Genomic DNA, 14,727 nt, shown 5'->3' on the forward strand with positions numbered 1-14,727 from the left:
ATCAAATCTGTCAACTTTTTATTGGCACCATGTGAAGTACACCAGCAAGGGCAGACCAATATTTGTTTAGAAATTAAACATTTTGAAGTGGCGGGAAGTGTCTTCTGTTGTGGCATGCTATCGTATTTTCCATCCATTCTCCAGCCAGTAAGAACATACAGGAGACATACCAATTACTATTTAAAGGAATAAAAATGCCTGCAAATAAGTACCACCCAGCATGTTGAGTTTCCTAATTACGTAGCATAAGAAAAGATTAGCAAAGCCCTGCTGTTTATCCTCAAAGACAATTTGTTTATACCAGTACAAAGAATGAACCCAATTAATTAGGTTAACGCGGCACATGCACTCTGAGAATGCGTGGTTTTGTGTAGAGAAATAATATTACACCCTTAACGTGCTGATGTGCAGGGAGGCAGCAGTAACCTATTCTCAAACAACAGTTAATTGTTCTGTGTATTCAGTCCAAATGACATCAACATTATTGTTAAGGTGTGTGAACTACTTTGTCGGAGGTTGATCAGCTGTGGGAGATTGTCGCCCTTCCCTCATTCAAGACCATTCACATGGTCACCTGGGAGCTTGGGCATCCATTACAAAAAGCTATTGTCCTCTTGTGATCTGATGGGCAGCCAATAACCTTGTGTTATGATGATCTTTAAGTGCACAGATAACTGTATACACAAATAAACACGGACGGATTGTCACCTGGGTCACTTCTTTGATCTGTCTTAATGAGACAGGTGATACAAGGTGGGTTGTTTACACCAGGGCCAATGCCGACAGAATTGGTTTCATTATTAAAGGGCCAAGTGGCATCCTACAGGGCAGAGCAGGTCAATGGGGGTCGGTGACGGAGGAGGGTGCGTTGCACTTCTTATGTCCCCCATGAATGTCCTCCTTGAATGTCCCCCATAACTGTCCCCCTGATAACAAATGACCTGTGAACCATACCCACCACCAAATCGCACCCATAGAAACCCACATTCTGTTACTGTCGTGAACTTGGTGAACCATGTAAGCTGCTGTTGTAAAGTGTAATGGTTTTGACTTCTTGCTTTGTGGTTCTAACCATAAGTTAATACTACGTTTGACAGTACCATATTTAGAAGTTAAAGCCCTTTGCAATTTTGACTTTATACATGTGATAAAGAATAACAGTGTATATATGATTGAAAAGTGTAAGTATCTCCGGTGTATTCTGATCCTGCAATAAACATACAAGGGACCAGTGTGACTGAAATGTTGTCAGTTGTTGGCCTTTAAAGACACTACTGCTACACCCTCTCGGAAATAGTCTTTAACCAGTCAAATGCGACAAATAAGAGTCTCATCATGGAGTAAATGGGCAAGAATATATTTAAACTTCCATTTCTATGGAGCTATTAAAGTGCCAAGGTAGTTGTAGATTGCCTCACAACAAATAAGTGTTTGCAGATTTTCAATTCTGCACTCGAAGAGTTTTTTGTTAGCTTGTGTGAGAGTACTGCCCTGTTGATCAGTTGCACCAGATAACACATGCAAGGAGTGATGTTTTCGTGGACGAGTTGGTCTCACGCTTACCAAATGTGCCACTTGTTAGACGCTCAGATGAGGAATTACAAAAAGATCTGTTTTCCTCTCCTGAAAAATGTTTTCCTTCCAGGCAAATAAACGTGTGTAGAGTGTGAGAAGGAAGCACTGAGGGATATGTGGAGAGGTTAGCGGTGAAAGGACTCGTGGACCAAACCTAATCTTGGTCCCCAGTAGCTAGAAGAGGAATAGCCCCCAGCTGTCAACATGTCAAATTTAGAAAGTCCTTGCCAGCCCGATTCAGTTCACTTCTGTCTTCCCGATGGCATTGTCTTGTTGTAAGGATATCAGCATCAGACCAGTGAATACCTAATTGCCCTGTGAATCAAATTGCTTAATATTCCGGATGTCATGCCTACAAGATAGGATGCCTGTTTGTGTTGAATTAGAACACAATACCAATTTCAGTTGATTTAGCAAATTTGCATATAATTGTTCAAAGTTCATGTGCCCTGAGCCAAGTTGAAGATAGTAACAGCACTGGTTAAATGGATTGAACAAATTCTTTTTGTCCAAGTTTATTCCTGTACAGATCCCACTGGAACTAAGACAGTGATAGATTTGAGGCATATAGCCACGTAATACATGCTTTTCTACACATATAGTTAACATTGCAGACATTTCATCCAAGTGCTGTGCATCCCATTTCCTGGGGAGAATCTGTGAAATGTGCATTTACAGCTTGAATGACAGTATGGGGTGATTTGTTTCACTTAGCACATTTGCGGAATGTTCAGTGTGGGCTTGTGAAGTGATAGGGTTAGAGTGAGCCAGGGCAGATTTGTTGACTCAATGCTTTGAAAGGGGGAACTTTGGGGGGTCAGTAGAGTTAGAATACCCCCAGTGATGTGAGGACAGCAGGAACAATGTGGCCAGTTCTTGTGTGACATGGCACAGCATGGAGGAAGTCATGGTTTGATATGTCACAGGTTTTCTTTTAACTGATCTCAAGACCAAAGCATCAAAGCAGATTCTGATCCTCAGTGTTGAAGTCAGATTTAAGACAAAATATTTCCATTTGGATAATCATTTTTAAAATTGGGAAATATTGCATGAAAGGGATGGAAAATAAGTGTTTCTATTTTGAACCTGCTTCTGGAGTGATTGGATAAGTGATGAAACAAGACAGAAAGGTGACAGTTATTTATCATTAACAGAGCAGATGCTTGCTTCGCCAACAACAATTGATTGCAACTGTACAAGGACCTTAAGGCTTACTGTTGTTCACTGTATAGGGAACATCTTCAGCATAGCAGGTGCTTGCTCAGTCCACAGAGATTGATAAATGTTCAAAGGACCCTACTGTTGTTCACTGTATAGGGAACATCTTCAACATAGCAGGTGCTTGCTCAGTCCACAGAGATTGATAAATGTACAAAGGAACTTAAGGCCTATCCGTGTACAGTCACCAACACAGTTTGTGATTTTAGCCACTTGTCCAAAAGCCCATGTTTCAGTCTAGTAATCTACATGCTAATGTTAGTCCACACATTAACGCTAAGATCTACTGAAAATGATGTCAAGTGACAGGTTCGGGATAGTAGATTCAAAAGGTTTTGACACAGACTGTCAACACATATGTCTCCTCTGTCAGGAAAAGCTAGTCATATCACATGTATAAGTGCAACTTACCTAAATATAGTGTTGTATAGACATTAATCTGTCCTGCCTATTTGTATTGAAACACTCAAAGATTTATTCATTGATTCTTGTTGACATTTTTGATTTGTATCATAGTAGGACTTAAGCCTATCAAGTGAGAAGTGTCCACCCTTTGAATAATCAGTCAAAAATAACAAATGCACAATCATGCCAAAATGTAACACGATCCATCAGTCCAAATGAAGTGATTTATATCTGATGAAAGGACTTCATGACTATAAAGGGGCGTATCCCCCTGACTTTCATTTGGTACCCCCACGGGGCCAGACCTCACACTGAGGAGGGATCTGTGAGACAATCAGTCAGAACAATAGCAGGTTATCAGGTGTCAGATTAGGTATCAGCTCTATAGTATGTCTGTGCTGCTGTAGGCATGCAGCAAAGACTACCTGTAGGCAGAAGCGTGGGCGGGAAAGGTCATTTGTCAAGGTCACTGGACAAGGGTAATAGAAAATTAACCTGTTCCCTTTAAATTGAATGAGTGTTAGGGTAGCTGCATGGGTAGTTTATGTGACACTCAGCAATATTCCAGCAATATGATGGCGGTGAGCATGAATCTATGCAATAAGGATACGATGACATGCATCAACGAAGTCAGGAAGCCTGACCACCCAATCCCCTTAATCACCTCCTTTCAACAAGCATGGGTTGCTGAAGACTTATTCTCCACCCGGATCTTCATGTGTATATGCAACAGGTAGTGTGGGCTAAACCAAGTGCTGTTGGGAGAGAGACTCATGTTTTATGTGTCAATTTCTCATTAGATGATCAACTTGTGCAAATACAAACTTATGTTTGGAATTGTGGTCCATTAATCAATTAATCTGTTTCCAAGAAGGATAATTCAGCATGAGATAGCGACTAAAATATTTGCAAAACATATTACAAACTACTTGAGCTCTTGCACCCTCCGATGGCTGAAGCAAGATATCAAATTCATCTTTCTTTTATGCCATGTGCACACCTTTAAAGTAGCTTTTAGCTTGCACCAGAGAGAAAAGTTACATGAATAAATTTCAGTCATTAAAAAATTAACCAAGAAAGATAAAGACAGCATTCTAAGCGATTTGTCACAGCTTAAACGGGAAACGGTAATAATGATCATTAATCACTTGTGTGAGTTGTGGACTGGTTGAATTGCCAGCATCTTGGAGCATAAGACTGCTCTAACTGCATCTTGAAGGAAATGGATGGTCTGGGAGGGGATCAGGACCAGCAACCTGAATTAATCATGTGCTCCCAATTCCTTCTGCTCCCCCAGACACATGACCCTCCCCCTAGTCAAACCCCCCACCCCCTCATTTCAAGAATCAATTGGAGTAAAGAGATTGAGATGCTTCAGTTTAAGACTGACTTGTCAGTTAGTGGGTCCATGTAGATATAGCCTAGGGTCTGTACCAGCATAGCCTTCCTCCAAGGCTGTACTGAATGATAAGTTCATGGGTAGGGAGTAATTCTATCCTTATGATAGGCAAGTCTAGATATGTGGGCAGTATATCTAAGGACTCCAGTCTCTTATTGTGACAACTTGTTCTTTTTATTTACATAATCTAGAAATTGATTTAAACTATTAATTATTGCCTGAGAGACTTGGGCAAGTCTAGTACCTGCACTGTATTGATAAGAGCCAGTAAAGGATTATTGTGGCACCCTTTTATACGGGTCTACGGGGCTACGAAAGGGCTCTGTTGGCAATACATCAGATTAAAAGTTGCTGTCAGAGTTACTACTGCTGTCTGTAGGACTAAGGCTCACAACTACTGTAGGAACACCTCAGAGAAGTTACTTACAGTCTCAGAATACCAGTATAAGAACAGAAAAGAAACTGCACATATATTTTGCTAATTGTCTTAAAGATTATTGTACCTATTGTAAACTGGATTGGTCAATAGTTTAACCTTTCTGAGTTTGTTAATGTTTAGACAGGATTAGCATTTGCAGAGGAAGGGACAGATATATAACACAGATAGGGAATATCTTATGTATAACAGGTGCGGAATATCTTATATATAACAGGTAGGAAATATCCAATATATAACACAGGTAGGGAATATCTTATATGTAACAGAAGGGGTATTGTAGTACAAATCTCTATTTCATCGGTCTACCTAATTATGATTATTACCACAATCCATCATAATTTCTTCCTGACAATACAGTCTGACAGATGATTGAGCAATCTGACTGATGTCCTGACAATCAGTGTGTATTTCTGTGGATTTGTCATCTTCTGCTTGTTTTTTGTGCAGCAACATATTCCTGTGGTTATACACTAGCTACCATAGGCAGGCCCACCATGATGCTACAGTGAAGATTCTCTGGTTCATACGGGCACTAGATTTGCTCTTACATCAGATAGACCATATGGTTTGCAGTACATGTATGAAGGCATTACCACTAATAACAAAGTAGCGTAAATGTAGAATATTGAATCAACATGCCAGGCGGTCTTGGATACACCAATTCTACTTGCCATGTAAATCATGTGGGGAAAGTGATAGCTGACGCAGCACAGATCTTTAGGGAGAATAGAGATGTTTTCTTGTATCAAGGAGAATAAACTATGGTTATTTTATGTGTAACTGATTGATTCCGGGTGACATTTATTCCTGGTTTTATGGGTACCCATACTTAGGCTCTTTGACAGGTTAATTAACAAATAATTAAGCTGCCATATGGCTGTATTGCTGTTCTTGATATGACTTATGGTAGCTATGGCATACTGATGAGAATAACGAAAGAAGTTAATTACTTAGTCAGAGCAGTACCATGAAATGATACAATTTATGTTTATAGTGTAAGATATAAAGAAAATGATGGAAAACACAAACGTGAAAAAGGAACATTTGATCATGGTAGCTTATGATGATGCCAAGTAAATTTGTTTTATATCTTTCTGTTGTCAGATGTGAAGGAATGTTTTTTATCACAGCCTGAAGGAAGGGTTTTGACGTGTGCTATTTGTAAATGTTGTGCGAAAAGTGTACACAGTAGCACCCAAAGTTCAACACAAAGCCACTTGTTTAGAGACAAGACGTCACATATTTTCATATGCCTGGCCTATGTATGGGTCAGTTTCAATATATCTTTTTGAAATGTACCTATGATAATTGTGATAACCTTGCCCAGAGACCCATGAAGATCCAGGGTAGTATAGGTCTTCAGCAACCCAAGCTTGCCATTAAGGCGACTGCTTGTCGTAAGAGGCGACTAACAGGATCGGGTGGTCAGACTCGCCGATTTGGTTGATGCATCAGCCCCAATTACGTGGATCGATGCTCATGATGTCAATCACTGGATTGTCTGGTCCAGACTCGATTATTTACAGACCACTGTCATATAGATGGAATATTGCTGAGTGTGGCGTAAAACAACAAACAAAACAAAACAAAACCTTGCCCAGAATGCTGTGGACATATCATAGCCTAGCCTTGCTCCAAGTCTCTACTGTATGATAAGTCCATGAATGTATAGTAATTCTATCCTAATAATAGGCAAGTCTAGATAAGTGGACAGTACTCGTTTATAGAAACAGTTTGTTCCTATTTTTTATATAATCTTTGAATTATGATTTAAGGTTATAATCATTGCCTTAGAGACTTGTGCAAGTCCTACCATGGCAAGATGACCTTGTGGCTGTTTGTGCCCTCTTCTCGTTGTGGCCTGCTGAGGTTTGACTGCCAAAGCTTTCATTGTCATTGTCAACTATTTGCTGTCAGGTCCTGGTAATATTGACTCAGTGATCACTTTATACACTGTCAATATCTCCTGTTCGACTCACAGGTATAATGTATTATTAAGGTATGTAATCAATGCCATCAGCTTGCTACAGGTCATGCCCTAGTGATCCAGGCCAGCTGGCCTGTTGGCCATACAGGCTTCATGTCATTGTGGTTCCACCACTCCAAGGTTCCCATACACTGTATTGATTTATGAACTAATGTGTTTGATATACTTGTCATCAGTAACATGTTTGTGACTATGTTTGAAATGACCCAAATCATAGCCTTTGTCCAGACAATGGAACATTAAGTCTTTGAATGGCATTTAGAAGTGATACACATAAGGAAGAGAATTTCTTTATTATGAGGAAACACAGATGTCCATAACCATCAGCATTAATTACTGTAAAGTGTTGGCTTCCATTGTCTTTTGCTAATCACCTATCAGCAGCAAGTATCTGTTGGTTCCCTTTAAAGTTTCCACCTTTGTTATCTTAGTACTTTTGTTGCTCTCACATGTACATATATATGCTCTCTGCCTCATAGCTTTCATTCACCTGATGGAGGAGAAATCATATACTCTGAATTGTTGTGTTTCTTCATAATAGAGAAGTTGACATCCAAAACTTCTCTTCCCTAATGTAACATTAGTGCACAGCTCATCATCAACCACTCGTGTGGCGCTCCAATGATGTAGGTACTTACTTCTCATTGTTCACTGCCGGATGAACCAATGCTTTTCTCAAGGCTTAAATGTCATTGTACAAATGGTATCTCTTTCTCATTAAAAATGCAAGACGACTGGAGATACATGGAGCAAGGTAGACACTAGCAACTCGGCCATTTTGATGTCATCTGAGTGTGTAAGATGGTCATTTGGTTCTTCATGTTCATGCAGTGTGGAGTTAGTAAAGTGGTTGAAGAAGAAGCACTTAGTGTTGGCACTGCCATATCTGATTCTTGTATTGGCCAAAGTGGTTTTTCTTGAGAAGGACTGGAACTTGAAAAAGGATGCCATTTGATGTCTCCTTCACCCTCATGCATCGACAAAGAGGCATCGACATAGGTATTCCTAAGTACTGTTGAATTCTATGTCTGTGTAGATCTGAGTTAAAGAGGTATAAAAATGATAGTAAAGGTTTTTAATGCAGATGTGTCAGTGCTGATTAGTCTGTCTCCCAGACCCTTGAGAAAAAAAGCGCAATCCAACTCAAGTCTAGAATGATTTGGCAAGTCTAGATTGCCTCAGCTCTAGGCTGAAATTAAGGATTGGTCTGGGCTCCATTTTGATAATATTTATTATAATTTTTTTATATATATATATTTTTAAATAATAACTTTATTTCTGGGTCTAAATGTCAGTCAGCAGCTTAAGCCTCGTGACTTTCAAATAAGACAAGTTGGATGAGCCCCTGTGTTGTGCCCGACTCCCCACCCTACACTACCCCCTGACCCGTCATTGCACATACATTGATGTACACACTGTGACAAGGCACGTAGTCTCTGTTTGACAAGATATTAAGGTATGAGTCAATATTATCACTATTGATAGTGGATGCTGATCCAGTGAAGGATCATGGGAACTATTGGGTGTGTCACATCGACTGGATAGGTAGTGTACCCAGTACAGAGTGGTGCTTGGACACTTTTGTAGTCATCATGTTCTGATCATTGGAAACCTTTGTGGACTATTGCCAGGACACGACTTGTTAGGACATTCCTTTGTGGGAGTTATTGATTAAGTTGACATTATTATAATGGACATATTTTATGTTCAGAGCAATGTATGGTTTTACAGGTAAAAAAAAGAAAAAGAAAAAAAAAGAAATGAAAAAATATTTAAAAGCATCATGTTTATGTATTTATGATAAATGTAAAATGATAAAAGTTATGAAAATCTGATGCAGTCCAGTTTGCATTCCTTGTTCCAGGACATCATGATGACAGGAGTACACTGTCTCTGTCAGAATCTCTCGATCATGTCTGGGTTGCACTGATAGGCAACAATTAACAAGATAAGAAGTATCATCTTCACCTTTTCTGAACAATGTATGAATATTATTTTCGTACCACATGTAAATCTTGGCGTACTCGAACAAGCAACGTTTTAGGTATCATGTAATGGTTCACAAAGGAGACACATCCATGACAAGTGAAACAGTAGTCTCGTTACTGGCACCTCACCTGTCCATTGCTCATCACCGTCTCAGTGTGAGGCTTGTGTAACATCAACATCCCGCTTCTAACACTGAGTGTAGACAAACATGAGCGCCACAGTTATCTCGTTATCTGACAGCCTCCTACATACATGCCGGATAATTCAACATCCATGCTTCTGAAGAGTTGTCGACTTCTTCGTAAGCAGATTGTAGAAACAAATCAGCCGGGTATCACTGTAACCTCACAAGTCAACACCATGTTGTGTGTTGAAGGTGAGAAAGATAAGACAATAAACAAGCACCTGCTAGGGACCTCGCCAGTGTATGAACCTTACTGTTGCATAGTCTTGTCAAATATGACCAGTCATCTAGTCACATAGATTCATATCAAACGTTGAAAAACAAGCACCTGCAAGGGCACTCTAAACAGTGCAACAAGCTCACTTGAACATACTTCTGTTAAATAAAACCAATCGTATAGTCTCATTGATTCATATCAAACATTGAAAAACAAGCACCTGCAAGGGCACTCTAAACAGTGCAACAAGCTCACTTGAACATACTTCTGTTAAATAAAACCAATCGTATAGTCTCATAGATTATATGAAATGTTGAAAAACAAGCACCTGCAAGGGCACTCTAAACAGTGCAACAAGCTCACTTGAACATACTTCTGTTAAATAAAACCAATCGTATAGTCACATAGATTCATATCAAACGTTGAAAAACAAGCACCTGCAAGGGCACTCTAAACAGTGCAACAAGCTCACTTGAACATACTTCTGTTAAATAAAACCAATCGTATAGTCACATAGATTCATATCAAACGTTGAAAAACAAGCACCTGCAAGGGCACTCTAAACAGTGCAACAAGCTCACTTGAACATACAGTGATCGCTCGCTATTGCGCTCTTCGATAAAGCGCTACTTCGGTTATTACGCGCGGTAACGCATGGCTCCCAAAATTTATGTACACTTTTATTACTGAGAGTTTTACACAGACATAATTGTATTGTTGTTCGTTGTTCATTTGCACATAACGCTTCTCATTGCATAATCAACGGTTTATCGCTGAATGGAGTTCTAATAATCTGTTTGAAAACATCCGCGGCAAGTCCCGGAAATACGATTGTTCAACTAGTTAACTTTTCACACTATACATCCTTTGATCTTAGAAGCGCATGCATGCAATAAAAGAGAACCACAAGCGAAGTTTATATTCTTAATTAGTGGGCAATCCAATTTAAGGCTAAACTGTCACACACATGTAGTTGCTGTCACAACACGGCGGTCATTCATTTCGTAATCGCGCTTTCGTAACATCGCCTGTTTTTCCCCGTAGTTATAACAAGCGATTTCATTGGATTAAAATTTGTTTCTAATGACGCTTTCTTGCCGAAATCTGCTACAAGTTTCGTGATTGGTCAATTTTGAGCACGTGACCTCAGGCAGCCAATCAAGCTGTGATACCAAGCTCGTGTTTGATAAATTTCAGAAGTTAGCGAAAGATTTTTTGTTAAATCGTGTTATTCTGAACGTTTTAAGCAGGAAATCACGATATATATTAAAAATATCGAACTTCGCGAATGTATCGTGCTAGGTTACGAGCTGTGACAAAGATTTTTCATGCATATATTTTTGCATTAAACGTTGTGTCCGAGCCGAGAATTCAAGGCCACGAAAGCCGAGATGTCATTTGACTTACATTAAACGCGATCGCACGAAACGATGGAAATAATAACTTAGATGTAAGTTTGATTACTTTTAGATATATTTTTGTTGATTTTGTTTATCACTTTGTATAATATATTTAAAGATTTGCTTAAAATAGTCTTTATTTTGCTCTTTGACATGTTCGATGCGGACCCGTTGTCGAAATGTGTGTCCGAGAATTTTATTTTCAATAACATCGCGGGAAATAGTGAATAATTTTTTAATTTATTGATAAAAAATGATAAATTAGAATGGAATACGTATTTCAGACATTGTGAAATATGACAGATTTAATAAATGAATGATATTACAGTTAGATCTAGGTCCATAAAAATATATACTATTTTGACGTGACGTGAGATAAACACATAGGCCTATTGATGATTTGAGATTTGCCGAGCGCGCTCCCCCGCCTCGGCCTCGGTTAAACGGCTCATCGTCTATAACGCCCACCAATTATTTGGACCCCATTGGTAGCGCAATAGCGAGCGATCACTGTACTTCTGTTAAATAAAACCAATCGTATACTCTCACAGATTATATGAAATGTTGAAAAACAAGCACCTGCAAGGGTACTCTAAACAGTGCAACAATTGATCATACACCTAGTATGATACTTCAGTGAGGATAAAGTGTATCTATCTTAATTATGGATGTTTGGTCATAACCTGAAGTATCTCCATGTATTTGAAGCTCACTGAAGTTTTAGACTAGGATCTTTTGAAAGTATAAGACGACAGATATTGATATTATAATGATTAATATTCAATGTAATAGTTCATATTTTCAAGTTATAAATATATGCAACAGTACAAAATTAATGGGAAGGAATTTTAGGAGCATCAGAAAAATAGTCCTTAGTGTTATGTTGTGCATTTTTCATGCCTAAGGGAATAGATCAGTTTGATTGTGGGGCTGTTTGACCAAGTGGTATCTCATTACCTTTAAACATATATCCTTATAATAAAACTCCAGTGGTAGTCGACATATGTGGCCCCACATACCCATGATTAGATCTGTTTTAAGGATTCAGTAAACAGTCCAGCCTCAGTTTGAGGGGTCAGAGGTCAGCAGCTGACCATGTGGAATATGACCTAGCTACTCAACACTTCCTCATAAACAGGGAATAAACATTCTCCTTTTGTCACCTTTCCTTTGAAGCCTAATATTAGATGTTTTATTGGCTGATAATGACTGTGGTTTGTGCAGTTATGGGGAGATGTTTCACATGTTTGGATGTTCCCCATGGAGCAGAATGTCCATTTGCAACTTAATTGGTCAATGCTGTAAGGGGAATGGTAGGGGAAGAAAGGTCAACTGTCTAAAACATTCCAATGCTTAATTTGTAATGCATTTCAATGAGCTGAAAGCTGGCCTAACCATCATGGTGTTTCATGTCCCGATTCACCAATACATCAATGCATCAAAAATATTATCAGACAAATATGATATGTTTAGGATTGGTCATAGTGTGCATTTCATTGTTTTGACTTAAATTAACAAACCTGTTGATGAATTGTTCTTTGGTTTTCCAGGAAAACACCTTGTGCCAAAGTAGCCTGACTGCACTGGCTGTCAAATATGCAAAAGAAATCAAGACCCACTTTGCTGATGTGTGGGACCGACTGGAAGACCTGTGGAAAGTGGCCCAAGATATCGACAACTTTCCGGTAAATATACATCCCCCATAACTGACATCTTTCTGGTAGATACACATCCCCATTACTGACAACTTTCTGGTAAATATACATCCCCATAACTGACAACTTTCCGGTAAATATACTTGCCCATAACTGAGATCCTTCCGGTAAATATACATCCCCATAACTGTACTACAGTATTAATCCGGGTTAGAATTGGTCTTCAGCAGCCTATGCTGGTTGTAAGAGGCAGCTAAGGGGATCGGGTGGTCAGGCTTGCTGATTTGGTTAATGCATGTCATTATATCCCAGTTGCATAGATCAATGCTCATGATGTTAATCATAGATTGTCTGTCCCAGACTTAATTATTTACAGACCACTGTCATATAGCGGGAAAATTGCTGAGTGCGGCGTTAAACAACATGCAAACAGACAATACTACTGTATAAAACCAATCTCTGTACGTCGTCTCCTCTGACAAGTTGATTAGGAACATTGTGTTGTGGGGCATGTTCGCTAGACTTCATCAGCACTATGTGACTGGTATTCAGTGATTTATAATGTGTATATAAGGCAGGTATGTTGGCTTATTCCATTTTGGAGATATATATGTGGTAGTATACCAAGGAATGGCATGAATGATGCATATTCCAATGAAGTGTTATGTAAGACAATGTAAGAACATGTATATCTTGGATCGATAATACATACCCGCTAGGCATTGAGGATAGGGTGTTTTTATAATTGACAACTTGTGTATGGTATATATACATATATGTCACATATTTGATTAACTTCTTCATTAATTAATGTCAACATTTAGATTTTTACAAATTGACAAACATGTGGACACCCGACGGCCTTATGTGGAATGCTTTAGGCAATATAATAATATATTTCTTATGTATTAGTATGATGGCATGATTCGTGCATGTACATATAAGCATCAATTGAATGCTTCCTTATCTATAATAGTCAAAATATCAAAAACCTGTTTCACTGTCAGATGAAAGATTAGTGAACAGAAATCTCCTCAACGGGGCAAACACGACCAGATAGCAAGATGTGTTAGTAGTCATAGATAATATGTTGTCTGGATGACTGTCTCTATGGCCATCCTCTACTATCTATTTATAATGTGATGATGAAGTTGAGTCAGTATGTGCACCAAGGTCTACAGGACAGTGAGGAGGAGAGCTGGTGTATACGACTCGTAGATCACTCAGCTCCTCACACCAGTGTGTGACAGGTGCCCTGGGACAGTATCTAGGAATAACAAACAAGAAATTAGCACTCATGCTGATAATGATGTATGCCTTGGGCTTTATGAATAGATCTTCCTTATATGACAACAATAGACAGATTATTACTGGCTCTGGGGATGACATTACCTGGTACATAAACATCAGGCCTTTCTGGTTTCTTTATTATTTAAGACACTGGTGGCTGAGTGGTGAAAGTATTTGCTTGCCTTCAATATCTGTGTTTGTTTCCACCACCATATAAACTGGCCAGTCTTGGTGTCCTTGGGTTAGAGTCCCAGATAATATTGGAATATTACCTTGGGGGATATATCTTATATTTACATCTGATTATTCCACTGAATGGATACTATCAGTGATTATCTTTAAAGAGAAATAACTGCCCTCTGAACTGGTGACAATCCTGGACACTCAAAGCAACAGGCATATTTTCTGTTTGACACATCCAATAAATAAATTGACTGGCTTCAGTCTCATTGAATGAATTTTGGTGTTCTCACATTACGGTTGTTTGAAATATTGGGCCATTTACCAAACCCAGTTAATTGGTGTTGTGAATGGTAAGTGTGGTGCCTATTGTCAACAGGAATGACCTGTAACAGCCTTACATCGCAGGGAACCAGTGGATGTGTAATTTCGATCATAATGTGCCCTTTACATGCAAACAGAATCAAGTTCCCTGATATCAATGATGATTGGTCTCTCTTGGTTCCTATTGGTGGAAGATCCGACTTGAGAGTGTAGGAGTGTAAGGGACTTGTCACAGAGCCTGAAACATGTCACATCACCATTGATCTTTGATGTTGTCTGGGGGTCATGTTTCTCAACAGGGACTGGAAGGGAAGCCTATCTTATCGATATCCTGTCCATCAGGTTATTGGACTTTTGATTTATTACTTGTTGGCTAAGATGAATATCTTCTTCTGTTCATTGGATAGTCCATGGCCAGCTACAGTATTGCAGTATTCATGGAAGCAATTGTTGTTTTGTAAGGGA

At 39.1% G+C, this 14,727-nt stretch overlaps 1 protein-coding gene across 6 annotated transcripts in view; it reads left to right on the plus strand.

The window, feature by feature from the left end:
- LOC124140309 overlaps positions 1–14,727 on the plus strand; it is a 119,805-nt gene that overhangs the window by 49,585 nt on the left and 55,493 nt on the right. For all 6 annotated transcript variants that reach the window (XM_046507821.2, XM_046507827.2, XM_046507824.2 and 3 more), the window contains exon 2: positions 12,364–12,498. In XM_046507821.2, coding sequence (XP_046363777.1) covers positions 12,364–12,498 — 135 coding nt within the window. The remainder of the gene's footprint in view (positions 1–12,363; positions 12,499–14,727) is intronic.

Source organism: Haliotis rufescens, unplaced genomic scaffold (genome assembly GCF_023055435.1).
Source record: "Haliotis rufescens isolate VD_foot unplaced genomic scaffold, xgHalRufe1.0.p SCAF_5, whole genome shotgun sequence".
Taxonomy (NCBI): Eukaryota; Metazoa; Mollusca; class Gastropoda; order Lepetellida; family Haliotidae; genus Haliotis; species Haliotis rufescens.